General features: G+C 47.4%; 1 protein-coding gene across 1 annotated transcript; it reads right to left on the bottom strand.

Moving 5' to 3' along the window:
* Positions 1-1,726: 1,726 nt before the first annotated feature.
* On the bottom strand, positions 1,727-18,111 carry LOC118081141 (zinc finger protein 157). Its single transcript, XM_035107369.2, has 7 exons — positions 16,714-18,111; positions 14,421-15,264; positions 11,771-11,894; positions 11,048-11,130; positions 7,476-7,584; positions 6,575-6,661; positions 1,727-4,783 (listed from the first exon to the last, which is right to left on the bottom strand). Exons 1-7 carry the CDS (start codon positions 16,944-16,946, stop codon positions 3,582-3,584), a joined length of 2,682 nt encoding a protein of 893 aa, XP_034963260.2. The 5' UTR covers positions 16,947-18,111; the 3' UTR covers positions 1,727-3,581.
* Between the last annotated feature and the right edge of the window lie 1,108 nt (positions 18,112-19,219).

The raw sequence follows: 19,219 nt of genomic DNA, 5'->3' as shown, positions 1-19,219 counted from the left end.
TAGAGGACTAGAAAATGAACTCCCTCCACCCACATCAGTCAGAATAGCTCCTTGCTCTGGAGACCTTAGATGGGAAGAAAATGAAAAAGAATCTGAACAGGGCGTCAGCTTCAAATGCCCTCTGCAAATACAGCCTCGCCATCTCCACACGTTGTCAGAAATAAATCTTATTGCATTGTGTGGAGCTTCTGCCCAGTTCAATGTGTTTCAAGTGGATGCATTAATGTTCCTTATTTACAGGCTGGATTCTGTCTATCGGGGGCATCAAATGGGGTGTCCTCTGGATAATGCTAATTCCTATGTTAGGTCAAAAGCAATTAATAAGGAGTCCAACAAGTTTATATATTCACAGTCACACTCAGAACAAGACCTCATTTAGAGCCCCAGAGAGGAACATGCAGCTGAATGATACAGACAATGTTACAACCACAAAACCAAGATGGCATCATAAGAGTTGAACAGAAAATGGTATCTTCTTATTTTAAATGTGGCACTTTTCAAAAATATTAGCTGGACGTATTCCCTAAATGAATTATCTGATGTCTGATGAATGCCTTCTTCTGAATGAAGCTTTTCCCACACTCGGGGCATTCATAAGGCTTCTCCTCCTCTCCTTTCCGGCGGGTCAGCGCTGCCTATTGGCGCCGCAAATCGCCCTTCTCGTCGCCTCACGTCGCGGCACACCAGCCAGCGTCTCGCGGCACAGTAGTGTGCCGCGGAACAGCGGTTGAGAAACGCTGTCCTAGAGAGGCAGGGAGACCGCTTTAAAGCCGCGGAACAGCTGATCGACGGGTCACATGTCAGCGCTCTGCTTTTCGACACGTTCCAACTTGTCAGTATCCTTCTTGAACTGTGGTGCCCAGAACTGGACACTGTACTCCAGGTGAGGTCTATCCAGAGCAGAATACTGTGGTACTATTACTTCCCTTGCTATACTCCTCTTGATGCAGCCCAGAATTGCATTGGCTTTTTTAGCTGCTGCATCACACTGCTGACTCATGTCAAGTTTGTGGTCTACCAAGACTCCTAGATCCTTTTCACATGTACTGCTCTCAAGCCAGGTGTCTCCCATCCTGTATTTGTGCCTTTCATTTTTTTTGCCCAAGTGTAGTACTTTACATTTCTCCTTGTTAAAATTCATCTTGTTTGCTTTGGCCCAGTTGTCTAATCTGTTAAGGTCATTTTGAAGTGTGATCCTGTCCTCTGAGGTATTAGCCACCCCTCCCAATTTGGTGTCATCTGCAAACTTGCTCAGGATGCCCTCAAGCCCACCATCCAAGTCATTGATAAAGATGTTGAATAAGACTGGGCCCAAGACAGAACCCTGTGGCACCCCACTAATCACTACTCTCCAGGATGAAGAGGAGCCATTGATGAGCACCCTTTGGGTTCGGTCAGTCAGCCAGTTACAAATCCACGGAATGGTAGCATTGTTGAGCCCGCATTTTACCAGCTTCTTTACAAGAATATCATGGGGCACCTTGTCAAAGGCCTTGCTGAAATCAAGATAGGCTATATCCACAGCATTCCCTTCATCTACCAGGCTTGTAATTCTATCAAAAAATGTAGACTACCTTCAGGACCACTGTCTCCCTCCCCCACATAAGCCAGTTTAAAACCCTCCTGATGAGGTTTTTGAAACTGTCGAACAGCTCTTACTGTCAGGAAGTTCTTCCTAATGTTTAGGTGGAATCTTCTTTCTTGTAGTTTGAATCCATTGCTCCGTGTCCGCTTCTCTGGAGCAGCAGAAAACAACCTTTCACTCCTCTATATGACATCCTTTTATATATTTGAACATGGCTATCATATCACCCCTTAACCTTCTCTTCTCCAGGCTAAACATACCCAGCTCCCTAAGCCGTTCCTCATAAGGCATCGTTTCCAGACCTTTGACCATTTTGGTTGCCCTCCTCTGGACACGTTCCAGCTTGTCAGTATCCTTCTTGAACTGTGGTGCCCAGAACTGGACACAGTACTCCAGGTGAGGTCTGACCAGAGCAGAATACAGTGGTACTATTACTTCCCTAGATCTAAGTGCTATACTCCTATTGATGTCACTCTGGATCCAGACACAGCCTATCCCTGGCTCATCCTGTCCAAGGATCGGAGAAGCGTGAGAAAGGGAGACAAAAAGCAAGTCCTGCCCAACAATCCTGAGAGATTCCACTACCGGTACTGGCCTTGTGTGTTGGGACGTGAGGGATTCACAGCAGGAAGACATTTATGGGAAGTCAATGTGGGAAGTGGGGAATGCTGGGATGTGGGGGTTGCCAGGAAGTCTGTGAGGTGAGGAGAAAGGGCCGCTTCTGCATAAGGCCAGAGGAGGGGATCTGGGCTGTGGAGAAGTCTGCAGGCAAGTACTGGGCCTTGACCTTCCCTGACTCTGATCTGTCCCTGAATGAGGCTCCTAGGAGGATCCGGGTGACTCTGGACTATGAAGAGGGACGTGTGTCTTTTTCTGATGCTGACTCAGGAGCTGAACTCTACACGTTCTCAGGAGCCTCGTTCTCTGGAGAGACCCTCCTCCCTTACTTTGATCTGAATGATATTAAAACCCACCCCAGCATCTCATGAGGAGACTAAATCTGCCTCTCAGGCCCAGCAGGAGTTTCTCTCCAGACCAGAGTGACTGATATAAAAAACATTTACCCGCCAAGAGCACATTGGGCAGTTTTTCAAGGGGACCTTTGAGAGGATTCATTCCAGTCAAAATCAGCAGAAACAACAAAACAAAAATGGGTCGCTGTTGCTTTGTACTGTATTTTTCTTTCTTTCCCCAGAATTCCCTCTGCAGCTTACTTCTTATTAAAGAGACACACTTTTAACAGTTGCAATAAATAATCTTTTCCTCACCTTCAATCTTGTTTTCCTTTTGAGATGTCTGATTTGGCAGAGCACGAGACTCTTAATCCCAGGGTTGTGGGTTTGAGCCCCACGTGCGGCAAAGGTTTTTTGTACTGCAGGGGATCGGACTAGAAGACCCTCGGGATCCCTCACTACTCTGCAATTCCACAAAACCTTTCTCTCCCCACAATACCTCATGCAGCTTTTAAAATGCATGCATCATTGGATTAATAGAGGACTAGAAAATGAACTCCCTCCACCCACATCAGTCAGAATAGCTCCTTGCTCTGGAGACCTTAGATGGGAAGAAAATGAAAAAGAATCTGAACAGGGCGTCAGCTTCAAATGCCCTCTGCAAATACAGCCTCGCCATCTCCACACGTTGTCAGAAATAAATCTTATTGCATTGTGTGGAGCTTCTGCCCAGTTCAATGTGTTTCAAGTGGATGCATTAATGTTCCTTATTTACAGGCTGGATTCTGTCTATCGGGGGCATCAAATGGGGTGTCCTCTGGATAATGCTAATTCCTATGTTAGGTCAAAAGCAATTAATAAGGAGTCCAACAAGTTTATATATTCACAGTCACACTCAGAACAAGACCTCATTTAGAGCCCCAGAGAGGAACATGCAGCTGAATGATACAGACAATGTTACAACCACAAAACCAAGATGGCATCATAAGAGTTGAACAGAAAATGGTATCTTCTTATTTTAAATGTGGCACTTTTCAAAAATATTAGCTGGACGTATTCCCTAAATGAATTATCTGATGTCTGATGAATGCCTTCTTCTGAATGAAGCTTTTCCCACACTCGGGGCATTCATAAGGCTTCTCCTCCACGTGGGTCCTTTGGTGTTTGATCAGCGTATCTCGCCGAGAAAAGTTCTTCCCGCACTCAGGGCATTTGTGAGGCTTCTCTCCTGTGTGGATCTTCTGATGGTCCGTCAACCGACAAGGATGATGGAAACTTTTCCCACACTCGGGGCATTCATAAGGCTTCTCTCCCGTGTCAGTTCTCTGATGCTTGATCAGTGTATCCCGCCGGGAGAAGTTTTTTCCACACTCGGGACATTCGTGCGGTTTCTCCCCTGTGTGCATCTTCTGATGTTCAATTAAGTTGCATGGGTGGTTGAAGTTTCTCCCACAATCTGGGCACTCGTACGGCTTCTCCCCTGTGTGGGTCCTCCGGTGATTGAGTAACGTATCTCTCCGGGAAAAGCTTTTCCCGCAGTCCGGGCATTCGTGAGGCTTCTCTCCCGTGTGGATCTTCTGGTGCCTCTTCAAATGGAGTTGCCACCGGAAGCCTTTCCCGCACTGGGAGCATTGATATGGCCTCTCTCCGGTGTGGATTCGCAGGTGACTCACCAAGTTGGTCCTCTGGCTGAAGCTTTTCCCACAGTGGGAGCACTTGTGCGGTTTCTCTTCGGTGTGGATCCTTCGATGCCGCATCAGCGTTGCTCTGTAACTGAACCTCTTCCCGCACTCGGGACACTCGTATGGTTTCTCTTCCATGAGGCCGCTCTGATGGCTCACCCAGATCTCTCGCTGGGGAAAGGGCTTCTCGCCCTCAGACCATTCATATGCTTCCTCTTGCAAGTGCCTCCTCTGGTGTTCAGCCAGGGCAGATCCTCGCTGGAAGCTCTCCCCACGCACGGGGCATTCATAAGGACCTTCTTCTGCATTTAGCGTACCGAGACCCAAACTGTCCTGGTTGTTCCTCCCATGATTGGAGAAGGGCTTTTCCACTCCAAACTGTGTTGTGTTTTCACTAAAGGGAACTTCTGGGAGATTGCTGAATTCATTTGTTTCATGGTCTCCTTTGGACTCACCCTTTTGCTCTGCAATCTCAGCTAAAAAAGGAACGTTCCCCTGGGACATTCCCTCTGGCACAGCTTCCCCTTGGTGGGAATTCTCCATCTTGATCTCTCTCCTTTTACCTGCAAGTGGTGGTGAAACCAAAAACATTTTTTTGAAAAAATATTGAAACTAGATGCCCAGTGGAAACCCATAAGCAGGATCCGAGCAGAAGAACCCTCTCCCCTTCTAGAGTCTCCAGTATTCTGTTAAAGCCCCCCAGGTTTTCAGCCATTGGAGGGGGCCACACTTTATTGGGAATATAGGAAAGAGTTTGCAGAGTTTGTAGTAATGTTAATTAATAATAATGGTCAAGATAGTACCAAGCAATCATATCTTGGGAAGGAGATCCATAACTTGGGTGCCACCACACAAAAGCCTCTGTCTCCAGTGGCAAAGCACATGCATTGCATGCAAAAGGTCTCATCCCATATGAAAGTGGCCTTCTGCCAGGCCATACCATTAGTCCATCGAGGTCACTATTGCCTCCACTTATTGGCAGTGGCTCTGCAGGGTCTTCAGGCAAGGGCATTGCTAGCCATACCTGGAGATGCACTGGCCAGGGATGATGGGAGTTGTAGTCTTAAATGGACAGAGGGCACCAGGTGGGCAAGGCTGGAAGGGGCTGTTTCAATCTGAAGTTCTTTTGCCAGCAGGATAAACATGGATTAAGTTAAAATTAACATGCAGAATTTTAGGCGTTTTCTTCATGGAATCAAGTCAATGAGACTAAATCAGAACTCCTGTGGATTTAGAGCAGCAGATCTTTTTTTCCAATTCAAAAATATCACTGAAGCCTATGAATGAAAACGGTACCACAACGTACTAGGAGTTTGTGTGTGTAAAAAGCTACTTTACAACTTCTGCCAACTATGATCAGAACCAAACAAATGTCCCAGATGTTGGATCCATAGTCCCTGCTACCCTTTAACAAAAAATTAAGGGAGATCTGCCATTATCTGAATTACCTTAGCACCCGCCCCTTTCACAAAACAGGACTTCAAATCCTTCATGGCTTCTTCATTGCTGAGCGACATGTGACTGATCATTAAAGCTCTCCCTTTATCCAGACACCACAGCGACAGTCTCTGCTCTTGAAATCAGACATGGTTTTAACATGCCCCAAACTTTTCTTCTTTTTTTGCAGAGAGAGGCAATACTAAGGATGACTGTCCTCCGAGCCCTAAACCCCTCCTAGCCTAAGGACTCCCAATTAATCTTGCCTCTTCACAACCCCCTGATGGTTCGGCCAAGTGAGCAAACATGGGTGTCTGTTCCACAATTTTTTTTGGGGGGGGTGTGAACTTCTGCATTATCAGGAAACTTAAGTGATCCACACTGAACAATTACAGTTATCAGGAGATTCTGATTATCACTGTCTACACCTGCCACATATTCCTGAAGGGAGTCTCTCTAACTTTGGGTTATAAGTATGGAAAATGAGCTCTGCTGCAGCAGGCCAAAGGCCCACAGAGTCCAACTTCCTGTTATCCTGGGGGCCAACAAGACCCTCCCCACTTATGATTCTTAGCAATGGACATTCAGAGACATTTGCCCTCCCCCCCCACCATCCGAGAGCAAAGGTGCAAAACAGGGTCATCCTCCATTAACTTGTCCTAAGGCCAGCCAAATTTGTGGCCACAACTACCTTCTGTGGCAGCAGATCCCACTGTTTAACGATGCAGCGTGTGAAGAAGTCCTTTCTCATGTCAGTCCTGAATCTTTAAATGTATTTTTTAGCCTGGTGGTGGGAGGGGGATCAGTCAGGGCAGGCATCGGCTGTGGCCCTTGCCATAGCACAGTGTGGCCCCCGGCAGCTGCCGAAGAATGTCAGGTGCCAGCAGCACCCAGCAAATTCCACCAGCTTCCTTTACCTGGTTCTGGTTCTGGTTCCTGCGAGAACATATTTTCCCCTTTTTCTGACTGGAAGGAAAGATCCAGTTTGGGAATCAGAAGCCCCTCTGGGGGTGGGAGGGGAGAGAGAGAGAGAGAGAGAGAGAGAGAGAGAGAGAGAGAGAGAGAGAGAGAATGATTATTATTTGCAGAATCTGGATCCAAATAATATTCCTGGAATTTAGTCTTTCTGGTCAATGGACACATTCCTTTTTGATATTTTCATCCCCCTTCTTAAAAAAAAACCCACAAGGAAGAGATAAATATGAAAAGAACAACAGAAAATTAAAGTTATATACTGCTGTGCTATAACTCGTATTTATTTCTTAGTTAATTGATATGCAGAATGGAACTTACGACGTAGGGATATTTATTCTGGTTTGTGCTTTTCAATGGGTATAGACTTATGGGCCTGGCCAAAATTAATCAGCTTTTAAATCCCATTAATTTCAAATGGAAGAAACCTAAGCTGCACTCCCAAACTATGTTTATTGGGGGGTAAAACACCGAACAGACAGGACTTGCCTCTGAGTAAACATGCTTGAATCGTATCCAATGGGCCCTGGTAGAGTTGAGAATGAAAAGAAAGTTCTGCAGTCTCCCCAGTGGGGTTGACCCCTTGGAAACATGCTTAAATTGCAACCTGAACTGTTTGTGGGGTTTGCTGCAATGCTCACCGCACTTACCTGGGAGTAGGCCCCCCCCCCCGGGACTTACTTCTGAGTAGACCTAGTTAGGGCTGAAGCCCTAGGCCAGCTGTGGGTAACTTTTGACCCTCAGATGTTGCTGAACTACAAGTCCCATCATCCTTGGCCATCGGCCACACTTGCTGGGGCTGATGGGAGATGTGGCTCAGCCCTCCACCTAAGCACTATTCCTTACCCAGAGAGCCCACAATGCCGCAATTCTCCTCTTTGACTTGCCAGAACATCGTCCTCTGGCCTGGCTGTGTCAGGAATGCCTCCTCCTTCTCCTTGGTGCTCGCTGGGCCCTGAAACGGCCAAACATCCCCCACTCAAGTTCTGCTGTCCCAGAAAACACCATTGAAAGATGGACGCCCAATATTCCCCACACTCTCCCACTCCCAATTTCATAATGCCAAGCCATGTAAAATCACAGTCTCCTGTCCCACCCCTAAGCAGCTGCTGAGAGACAGTGTAGTGTAGTGGTTAGAGTGTGGGATGAAGGCCTGGGAGGCCTGGGTTCAAATCCCCACACGGCATAAAGGTGGGATATAAAGTACAGTGGAGCCTCGGTTTATGAACACCTCGGTTTACAAATTTTCGGTTTGCGAATGCCGCGGACCCATCTGGAACGGATTAATTCACTTTCCATTACTTTCAATGGGAAAGTTTGCTTCAGTTTATGAACGCTTCAGTTTATGAACAGACATATTGAGAGTATCTGGGTCAAAATTAAGGGAGAGAAAAATAACAGTGATCTCATTGTGGGAGTTTACTATAGATCCCCAAGCCAAGCTGAGGACACAGATGAAGCCTTCCTGAAACAGATGACCAAGCATTCAAAAGGAAGTGAGATAGTAGTAATGGGGGATTTCAACTATCCTGATATTTGTTGGATGTCAAACTCAGCCAAGAGCATAAGGCCGAACAGATTCCTCACTGGCCTTGCAGATAACTTCATTGTCCAGAAAGTGGGAGAAGCAACAAGAGGATCAGCCATTTTAGATCTGGTCCTAACCAATAGTGATGACGTGGTTAGTGGGGTAGAAGTGGCAGGATCATTAGGTGGGAGTGACCATGCACTTCTGGAGTTTATTATACAGCGGAAAGGAGCAACCAAGAATACTAAGACTCAAATCCTAGACTTTAAGAAAACCGACTTCAGAAAACTTAGGGAAACGCTGGGTGAAATCCCATGGACAGTAATACTAAAAGGGAAGGGAGTTCATGATGGTTGGGAGTTTGTTATAAGGGAGATATTAAAAGCACAACTTCAGGCAATACCAATGAGACGGAAACATGGAAGGTGCCTAAAGAAGCCAGGATGGCTATATAAAGAACTTTTAACTGAGTTAAGATTTAAAAGGGATATGTACCAAAAATGGAAAAAGGGGGAAATCACCAGAGAGGAATTCAAACAAATAGCCAGCACGTGTAGTGACAAAGTCAGAAAAGCTAAAGCACAGAATGAACTCAGGCTTGCTAGAGAGGTTAAAAGCAACAAAAAGGGCTTTTATGGATATGTCCGTAGCAAAAGGAAGAACAAGGAAACAGTGGGGTCACTTACAAGAGAAGGTGGTGAAATGCAAACAGGGGACAGAGAAAGGGCAGAACTCCTCAATGCCTTCTTTGTCTCAGTCTTCTCCAAAAAAGAAAACAATGCCCGACCTGAAGAATATGGAGCAAATGATTCAGCAGGGGAAACACAGCCCAGAATAAGTAAGGAGGTAATACAAGAATACTTGGCTAATTTTGATGTATTCAAGTCTCCAGGGCCAGATGAACTACATCCAATAGTATTAAAAGAACTGGCAGAGGTGATTTCAGAACCACTGGCAATAATCTTTGAGAATTCCTGGAGAACAGGCGAAGTCCCAGCAGACTGGAGGAGGGCAAATGTTGTTCCTATTTTCAAAAAGGGGAAAAGAGAGGACCCAAACAATTACCGCCCAGTCAGCCTGACATCAATACCAGGAAAGATTCTACAGCAGATCATTAAGTAAACGGTCTGTGAGCACCTAGAAAGGAACATTGTGATCACTAAAAGTCAGCATGGGTTTCTGAAAAGCAAGTCATGTCAGACTAATCTGATCTCATTTTTTGACAGAATTACAAGCCTGGTAGATGAAGGGTGGATGTAGCCTATCTTGATTTCAGCAAGGCCTTTGACAAGGTGCCCCATGATATTCTTGTAAAGAAGTTGGTAAAATGTGGGCTAGACAATGCTACCATTCAGTGGATTTGTAACTGGCTGACTGACCGACCCTAAAGGGTGCTCATCAATGGCTCCTCTTCATCCTGGAGAGTAGTGACTAGTGGGGTGCCACAGGGTTCTGTCTTGGGCCCAGTCTTATTCAACATCTTTATCAATGACTTGGATAGTGGGCTTGAGGGCATCCTGAGCAAGTTTGCAGATGACACCAAATTGGGAGGGGTGGCTAATACCCCAGAGGACAGAATCACACTTCAGAATGACCTTAACATATTAGACAACTGGGCCAAAGCAAACAAGATGAATTTTAACAAGGAGTAATGTAAAGTACTACACTTGGGCAAAAAAAAAAAAATGAAAGGCACAAATACAGGATGGGAGACACCTGGCTTGAGAGCAGTACATGTGAAAAGGATCTAGGAGTCCTAGTAGACCACAAACTTGACATGAGTCAACAGTGTGATGCAGCTGCTTAAAAAGCCAATGCAATTATGGGCTGCATCAATAGGAGTATAGCGTCTAGATCAAGGGAAGTAATAGTACCACTGTATTCTGCTCTGGTCAGACCTCACCTGGAGTACTGTGTCCAGTTCTGGGCACCACAGTTCAAGAAGGATACTGACAAGTTGGAACGTGTCCAGAGGAGGGCAACCAAAATGGTCAAAGGCCTGGAAACAATGCTTTATGAGGAACGGCTTAGGTAGCTGGGTATGTTTAGCCTGGAGTAGAGAAGGTTAAGGGGTGATATGATAGCCATGTTAAAATATATAAAAGGATGTCATATAGAAGAGGGTGAAATGTTGTTTTCTGCTGCTCCAGAGAAGCGGACACGGAGCAATGGATTCAAGCTACAAGAAAGAAGATTCCACCTAAACATTAGGAAGAACTTCCTGACAGTAAGAGCTGTTCGACAGTGGAATTTGCTGCCAAGAAGTGTGGTGGAGTCTCCTTCTTTGGAGGTCTTTAAGCAGAGGCTTGACAGCCATATGTCAAGAATGCTTTGATGGTATTTCCTGCTTGGCAGGGGGTTGGACTGGATGGCCCTTGTGGTCTCTTCCAACTCCGTCTGGAACGGATTAATCCACTTTCCATTATTTTCAATGGGAAAGTTCGCTTCAATTTATGAACACTTCAGTTTATGAACAGACTTCCGGAACCAATTGTGTTCATAAACCAAGGTACCACTGTACTCAATTGTGGCCCCAATTTTATGGAACTCCCTTCCAGGTTGCGGTCAGACAGGCCCCTCTCCCTGTTGAACTTACTGAAGACATTATCATCATCATCATCATCCTCCTCCTCCTCCTCCTCCTAGCAGGCTTATTTTATATTTTCCACTCTTTTTCATTTATGGAATACTTGTGCACTGTTTAGAGACAATGGCAATCAAGCTGTATAGAAATGGTTGAGACAAATTAAACAGGCCTGGGAAGTTGCTCAGTGATGCAGAAAATGCACTCTGCATGTGCTCAGATGCGCTCTGATCCTTAGCTCGGCGTTACATTCGCCCTGTTCAAGGGAACACCTCGGGCCTGCTGCTAAGCAAGGTGTCCACTTACCTCAGTCAGCCCAGCTTCGGCCATTTCCAGTCCCTCAGGAGGAAGCAAGGAACAGGGGTGAATTGGGGGCATCGTTCCATTGGCTGTGAGGGACAGAAGAGAGGAAGGCGATTGGCTCAGGGACAGGGCAAACACATTGCATGAAGATCCCACTCTCCATCCCTGTGACCTTCAGTTAAAAAGCAGCTAGGTAGGTAGCAGATGATGGCAAAAGTCCTCGGCCGCAAGACCCCCTGAGAGTTGCCACCAGTCAAGACTGGGTGTTAGCCATGTCCTTTGTGGAATTATTTCCTGGGTTCTGGGGTGCTTCAAGCAGGAGCAGGTACACATATTGGGTGGCATTCAATGAAACGTATGCCAACTCGAGGTTTAGGACTAGCACAATGTGACTTTGCCCCCTTCCCGCACAACCAGATCTGCTAGGGAAGGTCAGGGGGAAACCCCAGAACAGATTTGGGGAGAAGAGAGGGGGAGAACATTCCGCCACACAAGGGAGACTCTTCAGAGTCTCAGGAAAACAGGTTGCCCATCCCATTCAAGTACCAAGTTGACAGAAACAACGGACAGAGGGAGGTGTTCTGGGTGTCTGATCTGCAGTTAAGACATTCCCTCACCCTGGAGCATCCACCAAAATCTTGAACCTGCTTAAGGGTTCTCTGGAAGACCTCCTCCCTATGCTTGCTGGAGTTTTACCCGGTAAACATTAAAAAAATAAAGCCTTACCCAGAAAAACCATGTCCCCGTCGCATTTCAGTGCTGTGGTGTCCATGTAACTTTGTCTCTGGGAGTTGGCTGGCGAAGCCTCATCTGTCTCAAGGGGCCTGGTGGCTGTCCCCTGCGATGGCACCTGAAACACAGGGAGGAATTCAAAGCTGCCCTAAGCCAAAGTCCCTCAGCCGCATCCAAGTTCCCCTACCTAGCGGAATGGCTTGTGCAAAAGACGGTGCAGAAAGTCGACATGCTTGTGGGGGCAAACGGCCAAAAGCACTGATCAACCTGCTTGGCAGGTCCCAAATACCCCAAGACCAGGTGACTTGAGAGAGGGCTTATGCCTTATACACCCTGAGGTTCCTGCAGTCTGTGGGAGCGTCTCTTCTCCACATCCCCAAGATCTCAGAAGCCCTTTTGCACAGTGACTCTGAGCAAGGCCTTGAGAGTAGCTGCCCCTCTTCTCTGGAATATCGTTCCTGTCAATATGTGAAAGGCGCCCACTCTCTGCACTTTCTGGAGACATTTTTACTCCAACAGGCTGGATAAATACAGTGGTACCTCTACTTACGAATTTAATGCGTTCCGAAAGCACATTTGTAAGTAGAAAAAAATTGTAAGTCGAATCCCATAGGAATGCATTGGAAGAAAAAAATCGTAAGTCGAAGCAACCCTATCTAAAAATTCGTAAGTAGAAAAAATCCTATCTAAACCGCATCCAAGATGACGGACGGAGCTCCGTTCGTAAGTAGAAACATTCGTAAGTAGAGTTATTCGTAAGTAGAGGTACCACTGTAGCTTTTTACCACAAGGTACCATTTGGTATGGCTTTTAATGTATTTTCTGTTCTTGTGATTTAAAACTGTTTTCAATTGCATGTGAATTGCCAAGAAACGGTGGTTTAGTGAGGCAATTAATGAATCAATGTTAATAATGATGATGGTTCCCTTGGCAGATTCCTGCAGCCCACATATTTCCAGTGGCTCTCAAACTTTTGGGGGGCCATCGCCCCTTTTGGTTCTATAAATGCAACCCCTGCACACCCTACCCTACCCTACCCTACCCTACCCTACCCTACCCTACCCTACCCTATAAAAAGCATTATTCAGAACAGTGGTTTGCACAGCCCACTATGGAAGGTAACAGCATGATAAAATTGAAAACATTCAGATTAATTGCACATTTATTCAGCATCCAATTGAAACTATTTTAGTTTAATGAGTGCAACAAAACTGATGAACTTGTTCCAGTGATGCCAGCTTTTCCAAGTCTGGGAGTCATTTCCATTACCAGTTCCCCCTTGCCTCTTAGCGCCCGCCCCCATGCAATGCCCACTTTGGGAAGCACTGCTTTAAACACTGGCATGAACACCTCAAATTAAGCCCAGAAACAACCTGGCAGCCAATGCAGCTGTTTTAGGAGTTCTATGAGTACCAGGGGACGCGGGTGGCACTGTGGGTTAAACCACAGAGCCTAGGGACTGCTGATCAGAAGGTCGGCGGTTCGAAGGGGTGAGCTCCCATTGCTCGGTCCCAGCGGCTGCCAACCTAGCAGTTCGAAAGCACGTCAAAGTGCAAGTAGACAAATAGGTACTGCTCCAGCAGGAAGGTAAATGGCATTTCCGTGCACTGCTCTGGTCTGCCAGAAGTGGCGTAGTCATGCTGGCCACATGACCTGGAAGCTATATGCCGGCTCCCTCAGCCAATAAAGTGAGATGAGTGTCGCAACCCCAGAGTCGTCTGCGCCTGGACCCAGTGGCGTAGCGTGGGGGGTGCTGGGGGGGCCATTCGCACCGGGCGCAAGTTTGGGGTGGGCGCGCTCGCACTCGCAGCTCTCTGCCTCTGCCTGGCACACACACCCCCCACACTCACACTCACACAAAACACGACGCGTCCTGATCTCGGATTGTCTCGGAGGGACATTTCGGCATTTTGGAGACGGTGGAGGCAAACGAAGCGAGAGCCACCCCCACCCCCGATCTCTCTCTCTCTCTCTCTCTCACACACACACACACACAGGCGCGCGCGCGCTGGCGGCGGGGTGGAAGCTCTGTCTGCCTGGTCGTTGCTCCTCTCCTCTCCTGCGCTTCCCCCGCCTCGGTGCACACAAACAGGCACACGTGCGCCCCGCCAACCCCCGGGCAGTGAGGGGGGGGACACTCGGTGCTCCTCAGGAGGTCGGGCCACCCGGCCTCGCCTTGCGCCCTCGAGCGTCCCAGCGGCCCCCAGTGCCTCTCCGCGGCGTGAGGGCTTCGTCTGTCTCGACTGCTGCCGGATTCCCCTTCGGCAAAGGAACCGTTCGCTCTCCTCTGGCTGTGGCGCCCCCTCCCGGGAGACTCGCTCAGCAAAGGAAGGTGAAGGCGCCTGGCTAGAGGCGCTCCGTGGCGGCAGTGGCGAGCCCCCTTCCTTGGTCCGGCGCAGGGGGCAAATTAAGGCAAGTTAGGAGGCGCAAATTACTTGCCTTGCCCCAGGTGCTGACAACCCACGCTACGCCGCTGCCTGGACCTAATGGTCAGGGGTCCCTTTGCCTTTACCTTTATGAGTACCAGTGGCAACCCTACCCAGAGATCTGGCTGCTAGTCGTCTCCAAGAGCAGCCCCACGCACAAGCACATGGCAACAAACCAATCTGGAAGTCCCTGGGGAAATTGGATTAAGTGCTCTGACCTGCCACTTCCACGTCTCAGCTTTCCGACGGCTGGTCAGGAAATCCTCTGCCAGGGCCACGGCTTGGGCGCAGCTCTCTGGCCCCTCTTCCCTGACCCAGCTTTGCAGCTCAGGAGGAAGGATGGCCAGGTACTGCTCCAGGATCAGCAGGTCCACGATCTGCTCCTTGGTGCGTCTCTTCGGCTTCAGCCACCGGTGGCACAGCTCCCGCAGCTGCCTATAAACCCTCTGCGGGTCTCCGGCCTTCTGGTAGCAGAACTGCCTGAAGTCCCGGCGCTGCGCCTCCATCCTCACAGCATCCTCCCGCAAGACAGCGGCCTTCACTTTCCCATAATCCTCCCTGTCAGCGGCTTCCAGTCTACCCAAAGCCTGTTCAGCAGAGCTGCTCAGCGCAGGCCGGAGCCGGCCCACCCATTCTCCTCTGGGCCATTGGCAGGCTTCGGCGATTTGCTCAAAAGAGGAGAGGAAAGCTCGGACGTTGTCCCGTTGTGTGTCTTCCAGAGGAACTGGGTTCCCCCACGCCCTCAAGAACTCCTCAGGACGGTGCAACCCCTTCCACGCTTCTTCTCCTGACCACTCCGGATTCCCCTTCATGCCTTCGGGTGGGTCCCCTCCTGCTTCCGGTCTCCCTTCTAGTTCTGGACTTGCAGAGTTTGGTTGCTCCATTTTCTGCTCCAGACCAAGCAGAGGTGACCACCCAAGTGGGGGTGATCCCTGGTCTAAGCCGATTGACTTGACCCTCTGGTTTTGTAGACAGGATGGGCCGGGCTTGGGGATCACAGGCAGCTGTGTCCTGATCACAGCCCTGGGTGGTGCCCTGGTTTGCACGATAGGGAAACTCTTCCTACAAGAAAAAAGAAAAGTGACACATACACAACTGCACCTTCCTACACGGCAATCTTATTTATTTATATTATATGGCGAGGATTGCTTGGATTCGAGATGAGTTAAGGAAGTTCAAAGAACGACGTTTGTGTCCCCCTCATACCTCCAGCATTAGTGTTATCCAAGCTAATAATGACAACCTGCATCTTATACCCCTTTTAAATGTTTTTGAGGGAGGGGTGGGGAGAGGGGAGGCATTGGTTTGGGGGGGGGAGTTCTAGTTTTTATTGGTTATTTTGTGCTGTTATATTGTATTTTTATGTTGTGAGATCTGCAGCTGAAGGGCGCTATGCAGGTGAAACTCGGAAAATTAGAATATCGTCGAAAAGTGCATTTATTTCAGTAACGCAACTTAAAAGGTGAAACCAATATATGAGATAGATGCATGACATGCAAAGCAAGATATGTCAAGCCTTTATTTGTTGTGCAGTAATTGTAATTATTTGTCGTTAGGTGGGTCAATTATAAATGGAATGTAATTAATGACATGTAATAAGTTATGTTTATCTTTGTATTATTGTAACTATTTCTTTTATTACTGTGGAATTTCCAAAAGAAAGCATTTTTAAAAATTAAAAGAAAAATAAAAAAGAACAAGTTGCATTACTGAAATAAATGCACTTTTCAACGATATTCTAATTTTCTGAGTTTCACCTGTATATTTTTTAAAAAATAATAATAGCAACAGTAGTAAAAAATAAAGATAACAGCAGCAACAGCTTGGTTTCCTAGGCAGAGGCGGACGTTGGCCCTTCAAATTTCAACAGCACTCTTTGGGAGGCCAAAATTCAGCACACCCCCTGCGCCTCTGCGATCCTATGACTCTATATGAGGCAGATTTCCACGTTCCCATAAAACGTGTGGCTTGCTGAAATCTGCCTGGAAGCAACACTTCTCCGATCTTTCAGGATATTGTTCCTGTAAGGTCCCAGATTATCTGCCCTCCTTCCAAGGAAGGGGACCCCCATGCAGTCAGAGACCTGGACACCCCCCCCCCTCACTGATTTTTTTCTTGGGGGGGGTGTCGTGGTGGGATGCAGCTTTTTGCCGCTCACCCTCCTCTGATGTCTCCATTTCCTGGATCTCCATCTTTCTTTTGCACAAAGACCTTTTTTGGGGAGGGAATATATATATATATATAGATAAAAAAATTCCTTCAGTAGCACCTTAAAGACCAACTAAGTTTTTATTTTGGTATGAGCTTTCGTGTGCATGCACACTTCTTCAGATACTTCTTCATATCTGAAGAAGTGTGCATGCACACGAAAGCTCATACCAAAATAAAAACTTAGTTGGTCTTTAAGGTGCTACTGAAGGAATTTTTTTATTTTACTTCGATCCAGACCAACACGGCTACCTACCTGTAACCCGTATATATAGATAGATAGATATATTAAAAAAGACTTACCTCTCCCGCAGCCATTCAAAAGCAAAAATCCCTGCAAGGGAAGAAGAGGAAGTGGGGTTTCTTTTGGGAGGGGACGGGGGTCCCCACTGACACCCCCACCCGCTTTTCACGTTTCTGCATTGCTCCCTGGAAGATCCCGAGTTTAACCCTTTCGAGTGTTTCAGGAAAAACAAACCCCCCGGAAACAGCGGCCGCGCGAGGGGAGCAACGAAAGGTCCTATCAGACCCTGCATTTCTCCCTCTACTCTGCCACTCACTTCCCACAATTTTTCCGGACACGAAGAGAAAAAAAAAGGATGGAGGCATAGCTGTCAAGTTCTCCCCTTTTTTTAAGGGAAATTCCCTTATGCTGAATAGGCTTCCTCGCGAGAAAAGGGAGAACTTGACAGCTATGGGAAATATCCTCCTCCCCATCCCCCGGCTTCATTTATTTGTGTCAGTCTGCTGCAAAGAGCACAGGAGCAGAGGCAGGGGTGGAAGTTGGCAAACCATTTACAGGTAGGTAGCCGTGTTGGTCTGACATAGTCGAAACAAAATTTAAAAAATCCTTCCAATAGCACCTTAGAGACCAACTATGTTTGTCATTGGTATGAGATTTTGTGTGCATGCACACTTCTTCAGATACACTGAAACAGAAGTCACCAGACCCTTATATATAGTGGGAGGGTGGGGTGGGATTATTCTCAGGAGGGTGGTGGGAATGGGTGTTTTTTCTGATAGGTGTGGAAACTCGTTGATGACTGTTAACGGCTGCAATTTGTCTTACAGGAAAAAGCAAGGGGTGAGATGGCTAAAGATAGCTTTATCATGTACTGTACTGTATAATGAGATAGGAATCCAATGTCTTTGTTCAGGCCAGGTCTCTCCATGGTTCCAAGTTTGGTAATGAGTTGCAGTTCAGCAACTTCTCTTTCCAGTCTATTTCTGAAATTCTTTTGTAATAAGACAGCTACTTTGAGATCTTGTATAGAGATGAGCGGGGTATTAATAATAATAATAATAATAATAATAATAATAATAATTATTATATAATGTCCTGGGAGATTGAAGTGTTCTCCTACTGGTTTCTCTGTCTTGTGATTCCTGATGTCAGATTTATGTCCATTTATCCTTTGGCGTAGGGTTTGGCCTGTTTGTCCAATATAGAGAGCTGAAGGGCACTGTTGGCATTTGATGGCATACACAATGTTAGAAGACGAGCAATTAGATAGTCCTGAGATGGTATGTTTGATGTTGTTGGGGCCAGTAATGGTGTTGTCCGAGTGCATGTGGCAGCAAAGTTGGCATCTGGGTTTATTGCAGGCTCTGGTGTTGGAAGCCGCCCAGAGTGGCTGGGGAAGCCCAGCCAGATAGGCGGGGTATAAATAATAAATTGTTGTTGTTGTTGTTCACAGCATAAAGAAGCGATAAATAATAGTAGTAACTTCTGCCTGTCACATGGCTGCAAAAGGCAGAGGAGCCCCCCTCCAAAGAAAAACTTGGCAACTCTTTATTTGCTTTGCTCTTAATTCTTGTGCTCAACATGTTGTTGTTTAGTCGTTTAGTCGTGTCCGACTCTTCGTGACCCCATGGACCATAGCACGCCAGGCACTCCTGTCTTGCACTGCCTCCCGCAGTTTGGTCAAACTCATGTTCGTAGCTTCGAGAACACTGTCCAACCATCTTGTCCTCTGTCGTCCCCTTCTCCTTGTGCCCTCCATCTTTCCCAGCATCAAGGTCTTTTCCAAGGATTCTTCTCTTCTCATGAGGTGGCCAAAGTATTGGAGCCTCAGCTTCACGATCTACACCAGGAGAAAGTATTCCTTTTCTTCTAGGCCTTTGGCTGATTGACATCCAATGCCCTTAAATGGGTAATGGGATTGGGATTATTGGTTTGCTTTTGTTCTTACGTTTATTATGTATTTTGCGAGGGGTTTTTTTGTATTGTAATTTCATGTTGTGAACCCCCTGAGTTCCATGGATGAAGGGCGGTATACAAATTCGATGATGATGATGAGCCCTTCGTGGCCACAGGAGGACCCTGGCTAGTCCTAGCGGAGCGGAAGCAGAAGCCACGGATTCCTCTCCTTATTGCTCCGCTTCGCAAAAGCGGGCAGCCGCGCCGGGTTTTGTCCCCGGGCACTGCCCGTGTGAACGGTGAGCTCAGCCCGCGCCTCCGTCCGTCCTAGATCCCTGGACCCCGAGGGGCGCGGGAGACAGGCAGCGGGGAAAGAAGTCTCCTTTCCTTAAGCGACGCGAACCCGAGTGTACACGGCGCCCCTTTAACCCGGTTTCAAACCGGTTTCCTGAAAAGAAATCAAACTCCAGAAGCGGGGCAAGGAGAAGGGCAAGAAGTAAAGAAACTATAAATGAAAACAAAAGCCCCCTGCTTTGAAGGTTTATCCCCCACTGACTGACTCGTTATTCCCTGCAAGACTGGTCTCTGCTCCAGGCGCTTCTGCTCCGAACCTCTTGCAAAGCTCGCCGCGTCCATCGCCTCGCAAGGAACCCTGGGAGTTGTAGTCCC

The sequence above is a fragment of the Zootoca vivipara genome, chromosome 2, assembly GCF_963506605.1.
Source record: "Zootoca vivipara chromosome 2, rZooViv1.1, whole genome shotgun sequence".
Lineage (NCBI taxonomy): Eukaryota > Metazoa > Chordata > Lepidosauria > Squamata > Lacertidae > Zootoca > Zootoca vivipara.
The sequence above is the reverse complement of the archived record's forward strand: the minus strand, read 5'-3'. Positions and strand labels throughout refer to the sequence as shown.

Coding starts and splice junctions, on each gene's coding strand:
- LOC118081141 (XM_035107369.2), bottom strand. CDS start 16,946: ATGCAGGGTCTGATAGGACCTTTCGTTGCTCCCCTCGCGCGGCCGCTG. Junction 11,131..11,770: donor CGGGGACATGGTTTTTCTGG/GTAAGGCTTTAT, acceptor TGTCCCTCACAG/CCAATGGAACGATGCCCCCA. Junction 7,585..11,047: donor CCGAAGCTGGGCTGACTGAG/GTAAGTGGACAC, acceptor TGGCCGTTTCAG/GGCCCAGCGAGCACCAAGGA.